This window comes from Mus caroli, chromosome 4 (assembly GCF_900094665.2).
Source record: "Mus caroli chromosome 4, CAROLI_EIJ_v1.1, whole genome shotgun sequence".
Lineage (NCBI taxonomy): Eukaryota > Metazoa > Chordata > Mammalia > Rodentia > Muridae > Mus > Mus caroli.
The window spans coordinates 139,250,731-139,266,691 of NC_034573.1; the positions used below are offsets into that span (position 1 = coordinate 139,250,731).

At 45.9% G+C, this 15,961-nt stretch overlaps 1 protein-coding gene across 2 annotated transcripts in view; it reads right to left on the reverse strand.

Annotated features, from left to right (window-relative positions):
• The window catches only part of Ube4b (ubiquitination factor E4B), a 104,670-nt gene that overhangs the window by 58,112 nt on the left and 30,597 nt on the right, over positions 1–15,961 (reverse strand). For both annotated transcript variants that reach the window (XM_021161159.1, XM_029475722.1), the window contains exons 3-5: positions 5,614–5,749; positions 3,669–3,756; positions 2,234–2,378 (exon numbers count right to left, since the gene is read on the reverse strand). In XM_021161159.1, the coding sequence (XP_021016818.1) occupies positions 2,234–2,378; positions 3,669–3,756; positions 5,614–5,749 (369 nt within the window). The remainder of the gene's footprint in view (positions 1–2,233; positions 2,379–3,668; positions 3,757–5,613; positions 5,750–15,961) is intronic.

The following is a 15,961-nucleotide window of genomic DNA, read 5'->3' on the forward strand; positions in this document are numbered from 1 at the left end:
GAGACCCCCATCCACCCACACGGGTTCTTCCAAGAGACCCCCATCCACCCACACGGGTTCTTCCAAGAGACCCCCATCCACCCACACGGGTTCTTTCAAGAGACCTCCATCCACCCACACGGGTTCTTGGGGATGGCACTCAGGCCACCAGGCTGAGGAGACGTCGCACTGGCTCAGTGCACAGTCCCGTCCGAGTCTGGGCACACACACTCTACTGTACAGACTGCTACATGAGAGGACACTGAGGGAAGCATATGCATGAGCTCTCGGGACGGCCTCCAATCATTTTCTATAAATATAAAACTATCCCAAAATTAAATCTTATTGAAATCAAGTTAGAGTGCAGTCAGGGAGCTACTGTTGATAAATGTTAACTGTAGAAGGAGCCAGTCGCTACCAGAACTGCCCTTATCATATACACCATACCACATGCCGCTGAGCTAGTGGTTCTCAGCCAGCACACACTTTACAGAGTCCAAGGCTCCACACTGAGCCACCCTCTGGTTTTTGAAGCAGATTCTACACTCTAGCTCCTTTCTCATTTTTTGCAGATCCTAGTTGATCACTGTTGATCTTTGGACACATTCTGGATATCACTGAACCAAAGCCCTATTCTGTGGCAGTTGCATCTGGTTAGAGAATGTGTTAGTCAGGGCTCCTATTCCTGCACAAACATCATGACAAGAAGCAAGTTGGGGAGGAAAGGGTTTATTCAGCTTACACTTCCATACTGCTGTTCATCACCAAGGAAGTCAGGACTGGAACTCAAGCAGGTCAGGAAGCAGGAGCTGATGCAGAGGCCATGGAGGGATGTTACTTACTGGCTTGCTTCCCCTGGCTTGCTCAGCTTGCTTTCTTATAGAACCCAGGACTACCAGCCCAGGGATGGCACCACCCACAATGGGCTGGGCCCTCTCCCCACTTGATCATTAATTGAGAAAATGGCTTACAGCTGGATCTCATGGAGGCATTTCCTCAAGGGAGGCTCTGTTCTCTGTGACAACTCCTGCTTGTGTCAAGTCAACACAAACCCAGCCTGCACAGAGCACTAAAGATTACCACTGATGTGTACAAGGCGTTATGAGATGTGAGATCCTTAAGAGCTGACAGCCAGAGTATCCAGTGGCAAGTCTTTAAAACCTAAGGCTGCTCAGCTCTTCACAACTACAAGTACTAAGAGGCTATCCCATCAGAAACCGACCCACCTTCCAGGAACACAGAAATTTCACTCCCTCGCAGAAGACAGGCCAAATAAAACGTAACAGTAACCACGCTAACAGCGATTGCTTCAGTGAAAACACATCTTATACAAAACACCTTCCTAAATACATCCATGAGCAGAGAGTCACAAAAACTGCATTATATGCCAGTGTAAATCAAAGCACAAAGCCTGCAGCACACTGACTACCCCTGCTGCAAGCAATTAAAGAAACAGAAAGCCACAGTGCTCAATAAGGCTGTCTTACAAAGCATTTGATTATTTTAAGTATAGTTCAGCACAGCTGACCTCCTAAAACAGAGCCCTAGGACAACAAAGTATAATCATTTTCCAGTTTGCTGAGTAATGTGATAAAAAGATCCCACTCGACTGTCTGCAAATCACCTGGGAAGCATTCAGATCCTAGAAGATGAAGGACATGCAGAAAGAAGCTCGCTGCACTACAGATGCAAGCGGGCAGCTGAGTCTTGGGGCCCACTCAGCACGCTTCTACCCTACAGGAGCTGATGCCTTCTCAAAGAGTCTTCTACCATAAAGGAAAACTTCCTGCCCCAGACAGGGAAAACCATTCACTTATTTAGTTTTCTTCTGTAAAATCACCTATCAGGGCTGGAGAGATGGCTCAGCAGTTACAAAAGCTTGCTGCTCTTCCACAGGACCCCACCTTGGTCCCCAGCGCCCACACTGGGTGCCTCACAACCCTGTGTAACTCCAACTCCTGGGAGGGATCTAACGCTCTCTTCTAGCCTCCAGAGGTACCTGAGCATACATACATGCACCATACACACAGCACACACACATACATAAAGACAAATTTAAAAATCACTTAGCAATACTATCAGGGAAGAAAGTGACCACACATCTGTGTCCCCACCAGAAGCAGCCCCGTAACAGGAACTGCAGTCCCACAGCAAGAGGACAGAGACCCACACGGAACTGCAGTCCCACAGCAAGAGGACAGAGACCCACACGGCCTCACATCCCGTATGACGTTGCTCTGACAAAGAGTCCCACCTTCTTTTGGGTTCTGTTTAAACTGCGCAGAGAGAGAAGAAAGGAAGATGACATCTCTGTCGCGGTCCTTCCAGGAGACACGGAAGATCTTACAGACCAGCTGTAAGGCCTGCTCTTCAGACACCTCAGGACCTGAAGAAGGCTCCTAGTGGGGAGGATGTGAGAGTTAATCTGTAGTAGAAGACATGCATTAAGACATTTTGTTTTGATCTGATTCATTTATTAACAAGGATATTTTTAAATGCATAAAACCATCTAGCCAGGCAGGTGACACAGTGAACACAAGATCAGCCTGGTCTACACAAACCAAGTCTCAAGCCATGCAGAGTTACATGTGAGATTTTGTGGACAGGGGAAGTAAGTTGCAAAATCAGTGTCCCATGAAGCTGAGGTCCTCATTCATAAAAGTCTGGCCAGAAAAGCAAAGGCGTGGGCGTGCTTCCACCCTCGCTACTAACTGTGCTGTGCTGTACGGAACTCTCAAGCGCCAGGTTCATGTTGTTGGTATATAACCACTTTCCCTCAAGGATATTTTACAAACATTAACATGTCTCACTGATTACATGTCGGATACATTATCACATAAAAGAAACATGAAGAACTCCATGAATAGAGACAACCTGGAGGCTAAGGTCCAACTTCTGTTTTGTTTTTGTTTATTTGAACAGGGTTTCTCTGTGTAGCCCTGGCTGTCCTGGAACTCTCTCTGTAGACCAGACTGGCCTTAAACTCAGAAATCCGCCTGCCTCTGCCTCCCAAGTGCTGGGATTAAAGGCGTGCACCACCCAAACCCAAGCCACCTGAGGTTAGGGAACAAAGCTCAAATGAAAATAAACAGAAAGGCCTCCCTGAGTTTTTACTTGCTGATAGACTTTATATATCCTTGTTTTAATTACTTCAGAATATGCCAAAGATATGATTTACTGTCTTAGTAGAAAAGCCACAAAATTAAGTTTTACTCATGAAAGCACGAACCCAGCCAGTCATGGCAGCCTGTCTTTAATATCCTCACATGTTGAACAGGCACACACATCAGGGAGCAGCCTGGTCTAGACAGGGAGGAGTTCGGGGCTACCCAGGGCTAAACAGGAGGATTCTACCTCAAAAAAAGCCCAACCCACCCGACCAACCTCAAAAACATGCAGCCAAGTCAAGCAGAATGGAGGGAGTTCACTGTACAAAAGGGCCGAGTGCTGCTGCTGCTGCTGCTAAGCAGACTAAAGTTGGACTGTGGGATTTCAGTTCCAGCACCTGAAGCTGACACAGGTGGACGCCAGTTCCAAGCCAGCTCGGACTGACGAGGGACAACTTTCCGGGGAGACTAAGCATTCTTCACAAGGACAAGCCTAGCCACAGACAGACAGACAGACGCTCTGGCTAGGGCAGCCTAGCCGAGCGAGCACTGAGAAACGGAGCGCCCTTCACCATCACTGACCTTGTCACTCAGGCTCCGTTTTTCTCTTCGGTCGTTCTCGTCCACCTCCATATTCTCAATTCCCGAATCCACATCCACCTGGGACATGCTTTAAGTACAGAAGACAAACATGTCTTTCATCTTTTCTAAAACTCCCAGCATCAAGGCTCACTGGTCAGGAAAGCACAGTAACACTGGCTCCCCCCACCCCCTTCTTCCTGTAAGTCTAACAGCTCCTCCCAAGCTGGCAGCACATAAGCGTCCTGTTCGTCTTACGTGCTGCAGTCGTTTTTCCCAAGGTATCATTTCCTTGGGCTCACTTTCAAAAACGAAGAAATCAGCAGAATGGATTTTCAGGACAAGCTATTTTTACACAGTGCAGAACACAAGCGTCTTTACAGCACTGACTGTCCGGCACATGCATTCAGACGACCCCCATGATGACACTTGATGAGAACACTATTCCGCCATGTCTCGTTTTTAAAGATGTGTGGGATTTGCGGCAGTCACTTCTGTCCACAGCAGTCACCTTGTCTCCAGCTGACTTGCTTCTTTCTGGCTTGACATACAAGTCAGAACCCACGGCCCTTACACTTCTGACTCTGGTGGCTTTCGGCCTGTAGAGTATGTAAAGTTCTATACTTTTCATTAGATCAAGGTTGCTGGCTGCATTGCTTAATCTGTATGCTTAGTCACCTTCTTCCTCTCCCTGATGTATTTCTGGCTAAGAGAGACATGTCTGAATCCCTCTAGGATGGTTTTAGGTATGGCAATTTGCTGCCGAGCGCTCTGTCAGCCTTCGCTTGTGTGATATGCTGATGGCAGATTACTAAGTGTGTACATATTTGCAACAGGCATAGCTACTGATAAACTCAACATCATCCTAGAATCCTTCTAACCACTGGAATTGGGTTAGAAGATAATAGTAGTCTGTGGGTCAGAGGATCCACAGCAGTCCATGGGCTCCCTTCACTCAGTTCACTCACTCAATACTATGAAACCGAAAGTTAATCAACAACTCAGAGTTGTGAAGTGCATGCTACTGAGCGGCAGGGTGAAGTCCTGGACCCTGCTCCACTCGGCCAGGTGGGAGTCCTCGCTTTGCCTGGCTTATCTGCACGGTACATGCTATCTGCTCATTGGTCATATGGTAGCTTGGTTACCAAACTACTTGACTTCAAGTATCTCTAACTTTACTCAACAGTGGCCCCTAAGGCCAAGAGTGGTGACACTGAGGAAGCACTAAGGCCTAACATAAGGAGGGAGCTATTTCTGGCACTACAAGGTAGGGCTCCAGGATGAGACACTGTTGTTGTTGTTATTTTCAATAATAAAGAATTAGGCCAGGCAGTGGTGGTGCACGCCTTTAAGCCCAGCACTTGGGAGGCAAAGGCAGGCGGATTTCTGAGCTTGAGGCCAGCCTGGTCTACAGAGTGAGTTCTAGGACAGCCAGGGCTACACAGAGAAACCCTGTCTTGGAAAAAAATAAAAACAAACAAACAAAAAAAGAATCTTGCGGGTACTTGCTGTAATTACAATTCTCTACTATGGATGGCTATTCAGTATCTCAACACAATCTGAGGTCTGTGGCTTCTGTCAGATCTCACTACTGTTCCACACACTGGCATTATCTGCCATTTATACATGGAGATTTATTCAGATGTATCTCGTGTTCACTATGAGGCCATATTTTTTTTTATTCACTCATACCTTACATCTCATAAAAGACATTTGGAATTAGAGCTCAAGTTCTATGGAAAGACAGCCACCTCTCTAGCTCCTAAGACGCTTGGCGCTAACAAATATCAAAACAATATTTCATTTAGAACAGAAACACCTCAACTTAAGAATGAAGTTTGTATTTAGTGTGATAGGAACATGGCTCTCTGGGTTATCACTTCAGACAGCTGGCTAGAGACTAGAGAGTGAAGACTTCCCTTCCTATAGACAGGGAGCACCAAGTTACCTTTTCTCACAGGAGACACCATCAATATCCATGCTCTGGGAACGGGAGAGGGACTGAGACTGTGTCTCAAGGCTGTTGGAAGGTGAGCTGCTAAGAGAACTGACGCCTTCGCTGCTCTGGCTCCGATGGGCAACTCCTGCACAGGCAAGGCAAAAGAGAGAAAGGCCACGTGACACAATGCAGGCCCAAGAGTGAAGGCAGAGGTTAGCACAGGCGCCCTTAGAATGCTTGCCCATGAGGATCCTGTCAGAAGAACCAGGACTGTTACAAAGAGGTCACGATTTATCACTGTGCATCACCTAAGGTCAGCACTCGAGCTGCACGTGATGCCTGAGAAAACTCACCGCCTCTCCTTCAGCAGGTCCAAATGGAGCCTGAAGCCAGGTCTTTGCTACTTTATGGGGCTTTCCCCCCACCCTTTATCTCCCTGGGGTTTCACCCCCATCACAAGATAGGAGAGAAAGGGGGAGCGAGGGGGAGAGAGAGAGAGATCCCTGAATCCAATTTCTTTTGTTTTATCTAGTAATAAACCGCACTGAACCTCTTTTCCCCACCCCCAAAGACCAACCCCCAAAGCTACCGCTCAGGAGCCCTCACATTTATATACCCCAACAAGTTCCCAGAATTCCAAACATCATACAATCACAGAAACTAGCCACAGCTGGCAAAACCACGCCTCTGCTAGAGCACGGGGCAAATCATAGCTGCTGTAGGCAGCCTGAAGCAATCCACACCTGTGATTCAAATGAAAGCACACTCTTATATTTCTGTGTTTTTTAAAGAAACCACAATCCCAGAATTGTTACTACAGTGCCCATGAACAAATTAGGTTTTGTGACAGTATAGAAAGTTCTTGTTGGGCTGGTGAGATGGCTCAATGGGGAAGAGCACTAACTGCTCTTCCGAAGGTCCTGAGTTCAAATCCCAGCAACCACCCGTAATGAGATCTGACGCCCTCTTCTGGTGCATCCGAAGACAGCTACAGTGTACTTAAATATAAAAATAAATAAATCGCCGGGCGTGGTGGCGCACGCCTTTAATCCCAGCACTCGGGACGCAGAGGCAGGCGGATTTCTGAGTTCGAGGCCAGCCTGGTCTACAGAGTGAGTTCCAGGACAGCCAAGGCTACACAGAGAAACCCTGTCTCGAAAAACCAAAAAAATAAAATAAAATAAAATAAATAAATAAATAAATCTTTAAAAAAAAAAAAAAAGAAAGTTCTTGTTTTCTAAGCTGTCATGAGGGTTGGTGGCTGATGTCTTTACCCATTAAGTTAGCCATTCCACCGACCCAACAGGACAGAAAAACTCTTGAAATGGACTGAAAACGAGATACACTAATGGACTGACAGACAGGAAAAACAAAAAAACAAAACAAGCAAAAAAAAAAAAAAAAACAACCAACAACCCAGTAATAAGTGTTGATGGCAGAATCCAGATGGTGTGGATGTAGGTGTTTGTGGACAGTCTTTCCACTTTGCTACAAAACTGAACTCAGATATGGCCTCACTGCCCCATCTCCTTGTGTACAGATCATGGTTCTGTTGATGGAATGTGTTTGAAGGAAGAAAAAGCTGACCCCGCCATTGTCCCTACAGAACTTATGGTAGCACAAAAACCAGCATCAGGAGGAGGAACAGATTATTTCTCAGAGAACTTTGCTCAATGCCTTTAAAGTTATGTTTGTTACAGAACTTTAAAAATCACCTTAGCCAGGTGTGAGGCATAGGCACCCCGCTCTCTTAAGTTTGAGGCTAGCCTGGTCTACGAAGAGAAACTCTGTTTCAAAACAAATAAACAAAAAAAAAAACAAAAAAAAATCAAAGGATACAAAAAGGTTGCTAGGCAAGCATTTACAGTATTTATTTATCTTTGTTCATAAGAAGGAAAGTGAACTGAGATGCTTAAAAATAAACGAATTACCACTACCAACTGAGATAACTAGTAACTGTGGTAAATTTAACCGTCCTGGCATCATGAGAAAGAAAGCCTGCCTGTCTCCACACTAGGATATCACAAAAGCATACTTACTCCTCCACCATCTTCAAACTCATACCAATTTGTTAAAACTAGTAAAGGACTCACAAAAGGAAACAGCAAGCTAGTCACTCACTATTCCTAACAAGACTCAAATAAAACATATAGGGCATCTCACGCCATCAGAGTTCTGAAATAAGACTTAAAACTCATCCACTCAAGGGCTAGAGAGATGGCTCAGTGGTTAAGAGCACTGACTGCTCTTCCAGAGGTCCTGAGTTCAATTCCCAGCAACCACACGGTGGCTCACAACCCTCTGAAATGGGATCTAATGCCCTCTTCTGGTGTGTATCTGAAGACAGCTACAGTGTAGTCATATACATAAAATAAATCCTTTTAAAAAAAAAAAAGCCAAAACAAAACAACTCAAGAGATATGGACAAAAAAATAAGTAAAAAATAAGGCAGGATTAATTTATCAATCACAGAAAAGGCTACTTCATACAGAGACTGGTTAACAAGGAACTTAACTACATACTTTACTTTTTTTTTTAACCTTATGGGCTGAGCTGTTGTCTCTGTTGGTAAACAGAAAGACCTGACCCCATGTGAAAGCCACCTTCAATGCTAGCCTGGGAAGGCAGAAGGCAGGGAGATAGATGCCTGAGGCCAGTCTAGCTAAAATGGCCAGCTCTAAGTTAGGCAAGAGACACTGTCTCTAAAAAATGAGGTGGACAGAGACTAAGAAGACATTTGGTGTTCATTCTGGCCTTGACTGTGGTGCCCGCGTGCACACTAAACATAGGAACTTTAGTTAAGACGACAGAGCACTTGTACTGGTTTTGTGTGTCAACTTGACACAAGCTGGAGTTATCACAGAGAAAGGAGCCTCCCTTCAGGAAATGCCTCCATGAGATCCAGCTGTAAGGCATTTTCTCAATTAGTGGATGGTGCCATCCCTGGGCTAGTAGTTTTGGACTCTATAAAAAAGCAAGCTGAGCAAGCCAGGGGAAGCAAGCCAGTAAGAAACATCCCTCCATGGCCCTGCATCAGCTCCTGCTTCCTGATCTGCTTGAGTTCTAGTCCTGACTTCCTTTGGTGATGAACAGCAATGTGGACGTCTAATTTTGAATAAACCCTTTCCTCCCTAACTTGCTTCTTGGTCATGATGTTTTGTGCAGAAATACAAACCCTGACTAAGACTATATAATATACAATACATACCACAGTAGGGATGAAGCGCCAGGGCACACTGTAAGAAAGACAGCATTTGAATCCACTTGGTCCTGTGCTTCAAACATCTTCACATCCCGGTTCCCCCACAGTCACATGCGCCCACTGCTTCCCATCTCTACACATCACAATGATCTACCTGCTTTGTAAATCTACCAAGCTCAGTGGCCCCTAGCTTTACTTAGACTGTAAGTTATCAAGACAAAACCCACCAAATGCAACAGCCCATGGCATCCCTCTCTTCTGAAATCACACTGTTATCACTCTTTCCCACTTACTGCTAGAGAAATCACAGTCGATGAAGTAAGCCTCAAAGATTAATGTTTTGTTCCATCCCCCATCTTCCTAAAGCGAGATATTTAAAAAGTTAAAGCCTTGTTGGGTGTGGTGATGCATGCCTTTAATTCTAGGGAGGTATAGGCAGGGAGATCTCTAATTTTGAAAACAGCCTGGTCTACAGAATGAGTTCTAGGACAGCCAGCAAGTTATACACTGAAAAGCCCTATCACAAAAATCAAATTAAAAAAAGTAATTTAGGGCTGGAGAGATGGCTCAGCGGTTAAGAGCACTGACTGCTCTTCCAGAGGTCCTGAGTTCAATTCCCAGCAACCACATGGTAGCTCATAATCACCTACAATGAGATCTAGTTGCCCTCTTCTGGCACTTAGGCATACACACAAGCAGAACACTGTATACATAATGAAATAAATCTCTCTCTTTTTTAAAAAGATTTATTCATTTTGTGTGAGTACACTGTTGCTCTCTTCAGACACACCAGAAGAAGGTATCAGATCCCATTACAGATGGTTGTGAACCCCCATGTGGTTACTGGGAATTGAACTCAAGACCTCTGGAAGAGCAGGCAGTGCTCTTAACCACTGAGCCATCTCTCCAGCCCATGAAATGAATGAGTTTTAAGTCTTATTGAAATGAATCTTTAAAAATTAAAAGAAAAAAAAAATTAGAAGCAGGAAAGGGACTGGAGAGATGGCTCAGTAGTTGAGAGCTCTTCCAGAGGTCCAGGGATCAATTCTCAGAAGTCCCAAGGCAGCTCATAACCTTCTTCAACTCCAGTCCCAGGGGATTCAATGCCCTCTTCTGGCCTCCAGAGGTACCAACCAGCCACGTGGTGCACAGACATGCATGCAAATAAAACACCCATACACAATAGAATATTTTTATAAATGAAAATAGGAGAGGTGGGCGGATCATAAAGATCTCGTCCAGTCATCCATTAGCCTCCTTCTATAGATAAAATCAAAATCTCTGAAGCCATGGATGGTACTGTCTGCTGTAATCCTAGCACTCAGGAGGCACAGGCAAGAGTGTTGAGTTTGAGACACTTAACAAGACCCTTAAAAATCTAAAAGAAAGGAAGGGGCTGAGAGGATGGCTCAGAGGCAAGCACTTGCTGAGTTCAAACTCCTAGCATCTGTACTTAAAGAAGAAAGAGTTGGGCATGATGCTCATGCGTGTTCTAATGGATGGAAAGACGGACTCTCAGGCAGGTGGACATCTGCAAGCTGGTTTCTTCTCCACAAATTTCTAGGTCAGTGGGAGTACATCTCCAAACAAAAAGGAAGATGGTTGCTAAGGCATGACTTCTGAGGCAGCCCTCTTACCACCAGACACATGTACCACACACACACACACACACACACACACACTGCATACACAACATGGACACACAAGTGCACATACACACTACACACACATTCGAGCTCTAATGCACACACGAGTACACACGCGCATGTATGTACACACACACAGGCTGAGAGATATTTTCTAAATTTATGATGTGGCATCAAGCAGGCAATTCTATGAATGCTGTGATTTGTCATTTAAGTTTAGTGTCTCTGTTTATCTGTTCAGTAATGGCACTAAGGAAGAAGGTTCTCTAGCCCCTCTAGTTCTGTTAAAGTGAAAACTGTCATCTGGTGTTCGTGAATGTGCTATCTGTGGACTCATGCACGCGTGTGTGTGCACACATAAAGGAAACACGTTTTCCAGGAACTCCTCCCGTGTTCGGCATCGCTCCTCTGCCTTCACAGAATGTACCTGTGAGGCAGGTACAGGGACGACAGCAGTGCTGTGCAGAGCTGGCCTCAGGTCAGGCTGGGAAGGCTTTGAGCAGAGGAAATGGCAGGACAATGGGACCACTGGTGCAGACACACCATCACTAGCAAGACACTGACACCTGCTCCAAATTCACAAGGGGACGAATGTGACCTAGGAACAAATGTGCAAGCAAAAAGGAAGGTTCCAACCAAGAGAAACCTTCAGGGTGTTTGGGGCTCCCTTGCAGCAGCTCCACCGCAGCTTCTGCCTGGGTCTCTGCCTCTAGCCAATATCTGACTTTTGTTTGTGATTTCATTTTCTCAGACAGACCTCACTACGAAGCCTACATTGGCCACAAACTTATGGAAATCCTCCTGCCTCTGCCTCTCAAGCCCTAGGCTTACAGGCATAAGGCCCAGCTGTATGTTTTTCTTTGCTTATTTGTTTTGGCTATTTCTATTTTATTGGATGGAGCCCAAGGTCTCCTGAATACTAACAAGCTCTTCCACTAATTGCATGCCCAGCTGCAAAGCCAGTTCCTAAACCACACACAAAACTTTCCCTCTCCCAAGCCCGTGCCAAGTGTAAGAGGAAAAGGGATTTTAGTATAAGCAACTGGTAATAGAACAAAAGATTACAACTCTGCCGAAGCCCCTGGTACCATTCTTAGGCAAAGGCAGTGTGCTGATAAGAGTGCCCTTTCCCTTAGCTGAAGTCCCCAAAATGCACAACTAACGTGTTAAAGCCTTCATTGAAGACTCAAAATTAGAGGACACGGGATGGACTTTCCTGCTCTTTCATCAATCACCAAGGCTACTTCTGCACTAAAGGTCTCTGCCTCTGCCTTTCCTATGCACAGCCTTGCTTGCCCACACCATTCTGGACCCTGCTGACCCCACCATCTATCACTGAGGCTCATGGTTGTCGCTAGAGCAGACGAATTCCCTCCTGCTCTCCCTGAGTACTTTATCCCAACACCCGACCCTCAATAAACTGTAAGCACTGAGCTAAGAGCTGGCATGGTTTAAATACACACTAAGTGGGGCTGCACGACTTTACAGCACTTAGCACATCACTGTAACAACCTAGAGACATTAAAATGTGAGATGAAACATGACAAGCAGGTTCAGGGAAGTGAGAGTAACACCTGTAACCAACAGACAGGGATCATCCTGTTTGCCAAGCAGTAATGCTGGGGTGTTGCTGTTGTTGTTGTTGTTTTAAGGTAGCTTTGTGGCCTTTTAGCTCAGCAATGGAAAGACAGAGGCAGGTTATATGAATTTGACGCCATCCCTGTCTACATAGAGTTTCAGAGCAGCCAGGGAAAACACACTGAGAACCTGTCTTTAAAAACAAAACAAAAACATGATAGCTGGGCATATTATGTGTCAGTGTGTATCTGTGTGTGTGTGTGTGTGTGTGTATGTGTATGTGTGTATGTGTGTGTGTGTGTGTGTGTGTGTGTGTGTGTGAGAGAGAGAGAGAGAGAGAGAGAGAGAGAGAGTGTGTGTGTTTGGGGGGGTAGGGGAATCAAGCCAGGGTTTGCAAAGGCTAGGCAAGTGCTCTTCACTTAACTACATCTCTAGCCCAAGGCAGAGTTGAAAACACTCAGTCCTAACCTGGCCCCTGAGGAATGACACTCAGGACTGACCCTTGGCCTCCACACATGTGCACACACAGCAGTCAGCTGTGGTAAGAGCACAGCAAATGTGCACCACGTTTTAAGAGAAAGAAAAGCAGTATTAGTAACTGTCAGTCTCCCGTGAGAAACCCAAATCCACACGAGGCCACGAGGTCATGAGGAACGATCCTACCACATTCACAGCATAACAAAACCCAGTAGCAGTCTCGGAAGTCCCTGTCCTTGCTGAAAGGCCAGTGCAACCTCTCTGTGAGGACAGCTACCTAGCAACCCAGTCAACCTTGCATCAAGGCCTCCCCTGTTACTGATCTTTGTGGCCAGTGATAATTCAAAACAACTTACATAAGCTCCCTCCCTTTACCTGGGCAGCTGCCTTCCTTCCTGTCTCCACACATGACCGACCATGATCCCCTAAGTACTCATGTGCCTACACAAGACCGGATCCCCTGCGATACACAAGCTCCCATACAACCCTCTGGTCATTTCCACATGAACTCACTTCCTTGGAGGTTTCTCTCCCCACTGTTAGCCTTAGAGGAGGAGCTGAGTGAAAATGGTTACCAGCTTCTGGGAATGGTGTATCAGGTCGGACTTTGAGGACCATGGTGGTGAGGGAGAAGTGGGACATCATGGGCTCCACAGAGGTCCATAGGCATCAGCTATGTCTCTGTGCCCATCCCAAGTATTTTGTCCTTTTTTTTTTTTTTTTTTAATTTTAGAAGGAAATGAATGGTTCAGAGATGATAAAACTCTCTTCAGGAGAAACGACAAGGCAGACTTGCTGGCTTCAGGGGGAGGAGTAATCTTCATGAACTTCAATTTGTACTTTGAATCTAACACTTGTGACAAAAACCATTGCTCTCCTCTGTCCAGTGTGAGTCTCGGGACAAGGGGATAAACTCCATGTCAAGGAGCTGAGACAGCACAGTGGTTCTCTCCACTGTTGGGTTTAGGAGAGAGGGGTGAAGAGGGTGTGTGAGGGTGATGTCATTTTTACTCTTTCCATGGGAGTTCCCAGGACTGAACTCAGTCCTTTTCTGAGAAAGGGATGCTAAAAATATTTTGTTAGCTTGATTTGGGTTCTATTTCTTCCTTTTAAAAATCATCTTCATATCTTTATTTATTTATGGATGGAGGAAGCCTACTACACCTACGCATACTCCCCCCCCCAACCCCATGTGAGTAGGGGGGGCAGGACTGAACTCGGGCATAGAGACAAGCGCTTTTATCAGCTGAGCCATCTTGCCAGCCCATAGCTTTTTTTCTTTATTTTATTCTTATTTGAGACAGGGTTGCCCTGGAACTCACTACACAGACCTGACTGGCCTTGAATTCACAGAGATGGACCTGACTGGCCTTGAATTCACAGAGCTAGCCGCAACTGCCTTCCAAGTGCTGGCGTTAAAGGTGTGTGCCATCACACCTGGCAACTCTTCACTTTTAAAATGACAATTGTCATAATTTCTTGAAACACCTTTAAGCTACACAAGCCTGTGCTGTTCTGGTCATTTTCTCTTTGGGACTCATTCACTAATTCACCCCATCTTAGAGCCAATGCCAGGCATGGCGGACACACGAGTGAACACAACAAACACTAATTCCTGAGCCAGACCTAGAGTTTCCACTCCATCAGGGAAGGCAGACAAAACAGGGCACACAAGTACTCAGGTGTACAAGGAACACAATGCTGGAAAGAGCCAAGAGGCATGGCACTGTGTTATATACATTAGACAGTGGCCAAAGACAGCTTTTCTGAGAAAGGGATGCTAAAAATATTTTGTTAGCTTGATTTGGGTTCTATTTCTTCCTTTTAAAAATCATCTTCATATCTTTATTTATTTATGGATAGAGGAAGCCTACTACACCTATGCATACTCCCCCCCCGACCCCGTGTGAGTAGGGGGGGCAGGTCAAGGGGCACCTTATAGAGGTTGCTTCTTTCCTGCCACTCTGTGAGTCGGGGGACTAAGTTTAGGTCATCAGGCTTGACAGTGCGTGTCTTTGCTTGCTAAGCCATCCTGCTGCCCTGATCTTGGTTTTCTAAGGAGGGTTTGTTTGGGTTTTTTGGGGGGGATGGGGGGGCCTCATACACCACAGCATGTCTCTGCCTTCCAAGTGCTGGAGTTAAAGGTGTGTGCCATCATACCCGGCAACTCTTCACTTTTTTTTTAAACAAGTATTTATTTATTATTATATAAGTACACTGTAGCTGTCTTCAAACACACCAGAAGAGGGTATCAGATATTTTTATGGATGGTTGTGAGCCACCATGTGGTTGCTGGGATTTGAACTCAGGACCTTCAGAAGAGCAGTCGGTGCTCTTAACCACTGAACCATCTCTCCAGCCCAACTCACTTTTAAAATGACAATTGTCATAATTTCTTGAAACACCTTTAAGCTACACACCACATACACCACAGCATGTCTCTGGTGGTCAGAGGCTCGTGCTGTGGAATCAGGCCTTTCCTCCCAGTCTTACATGAGTTCTAGAGTGTGACATCATCTCTTCACGTTTGTTCAGAGAGCCCATTTACTTGCTAAGTCATCTCAGCAGCCCCCTAAGCTTGATGTTAAAGGGCTGGGAAAATGGCTCACCGAGCACAGTACTTGCCCCACGTGCATGGGAACTTGAGTTCAGCCCTCCAGCACCCACACAAAAGCTAGGTTAGGTTAGCAAGGCACAGCGGTAATCCCAGTGCTGCAGAGCCAGAGCCAGCAGGATCTCAGGTTACTGTGGCCAGGCGCCTTAGCCAAATCAGCAAGCTGGGCTCAGGAAGGCACGGTCTCATAAAACACGGTAGAGCACAGTCAAAGGGAACCCTGACACCTATTTCTGGCCTCCACACACAGGAATAGGCATATGAACACATATCTGCACACATACCTACACATGGCGTGTGCGCGTGAGAACACACACATATTTATTTTTAAGATTTTAAGGGTGAAATGCTGATGAGAAAGAAAGTAGAAGTCAAATGGGTCATAAGATTATGAGTCTAAAGTTCAGGATGCAGATCTGAGCTGGAAATGTAAACTAAGGAGTTATCAAACTGGAAAGAATACTAAAGCCAGGACACTAGATGAAATCAGTAAGAGAATAAACAGAGAGAGACAAGAGTTTAAACACTGAACGCTGGCATGCTGCCCTAGAGTCACTGAAAAGGAACAGGGAGGACGGGAACCAGGACAAGACTGTTCTGGGAAGCTAAACGGTGTTTCAGAGGTGAGAGGGTGAAGCCACCAAGGGAGGAGACAGAGACTCAGAGCAGAGGTCCCCCTCAAGCTTGCTCAGCTCAGCACAGGGTACAGGGCCAAAGATGGGAGAAGAGGAATTTAGTCCAGAAGGCTTGCAGGAGAGAGAGGGATGGGAGCTGCAGGGGAGAGAGGGGTGGGGGCAGCAGGGGAGAGAGGGGTGAGGGCAGCAGGGGAGAGGGGGTGGG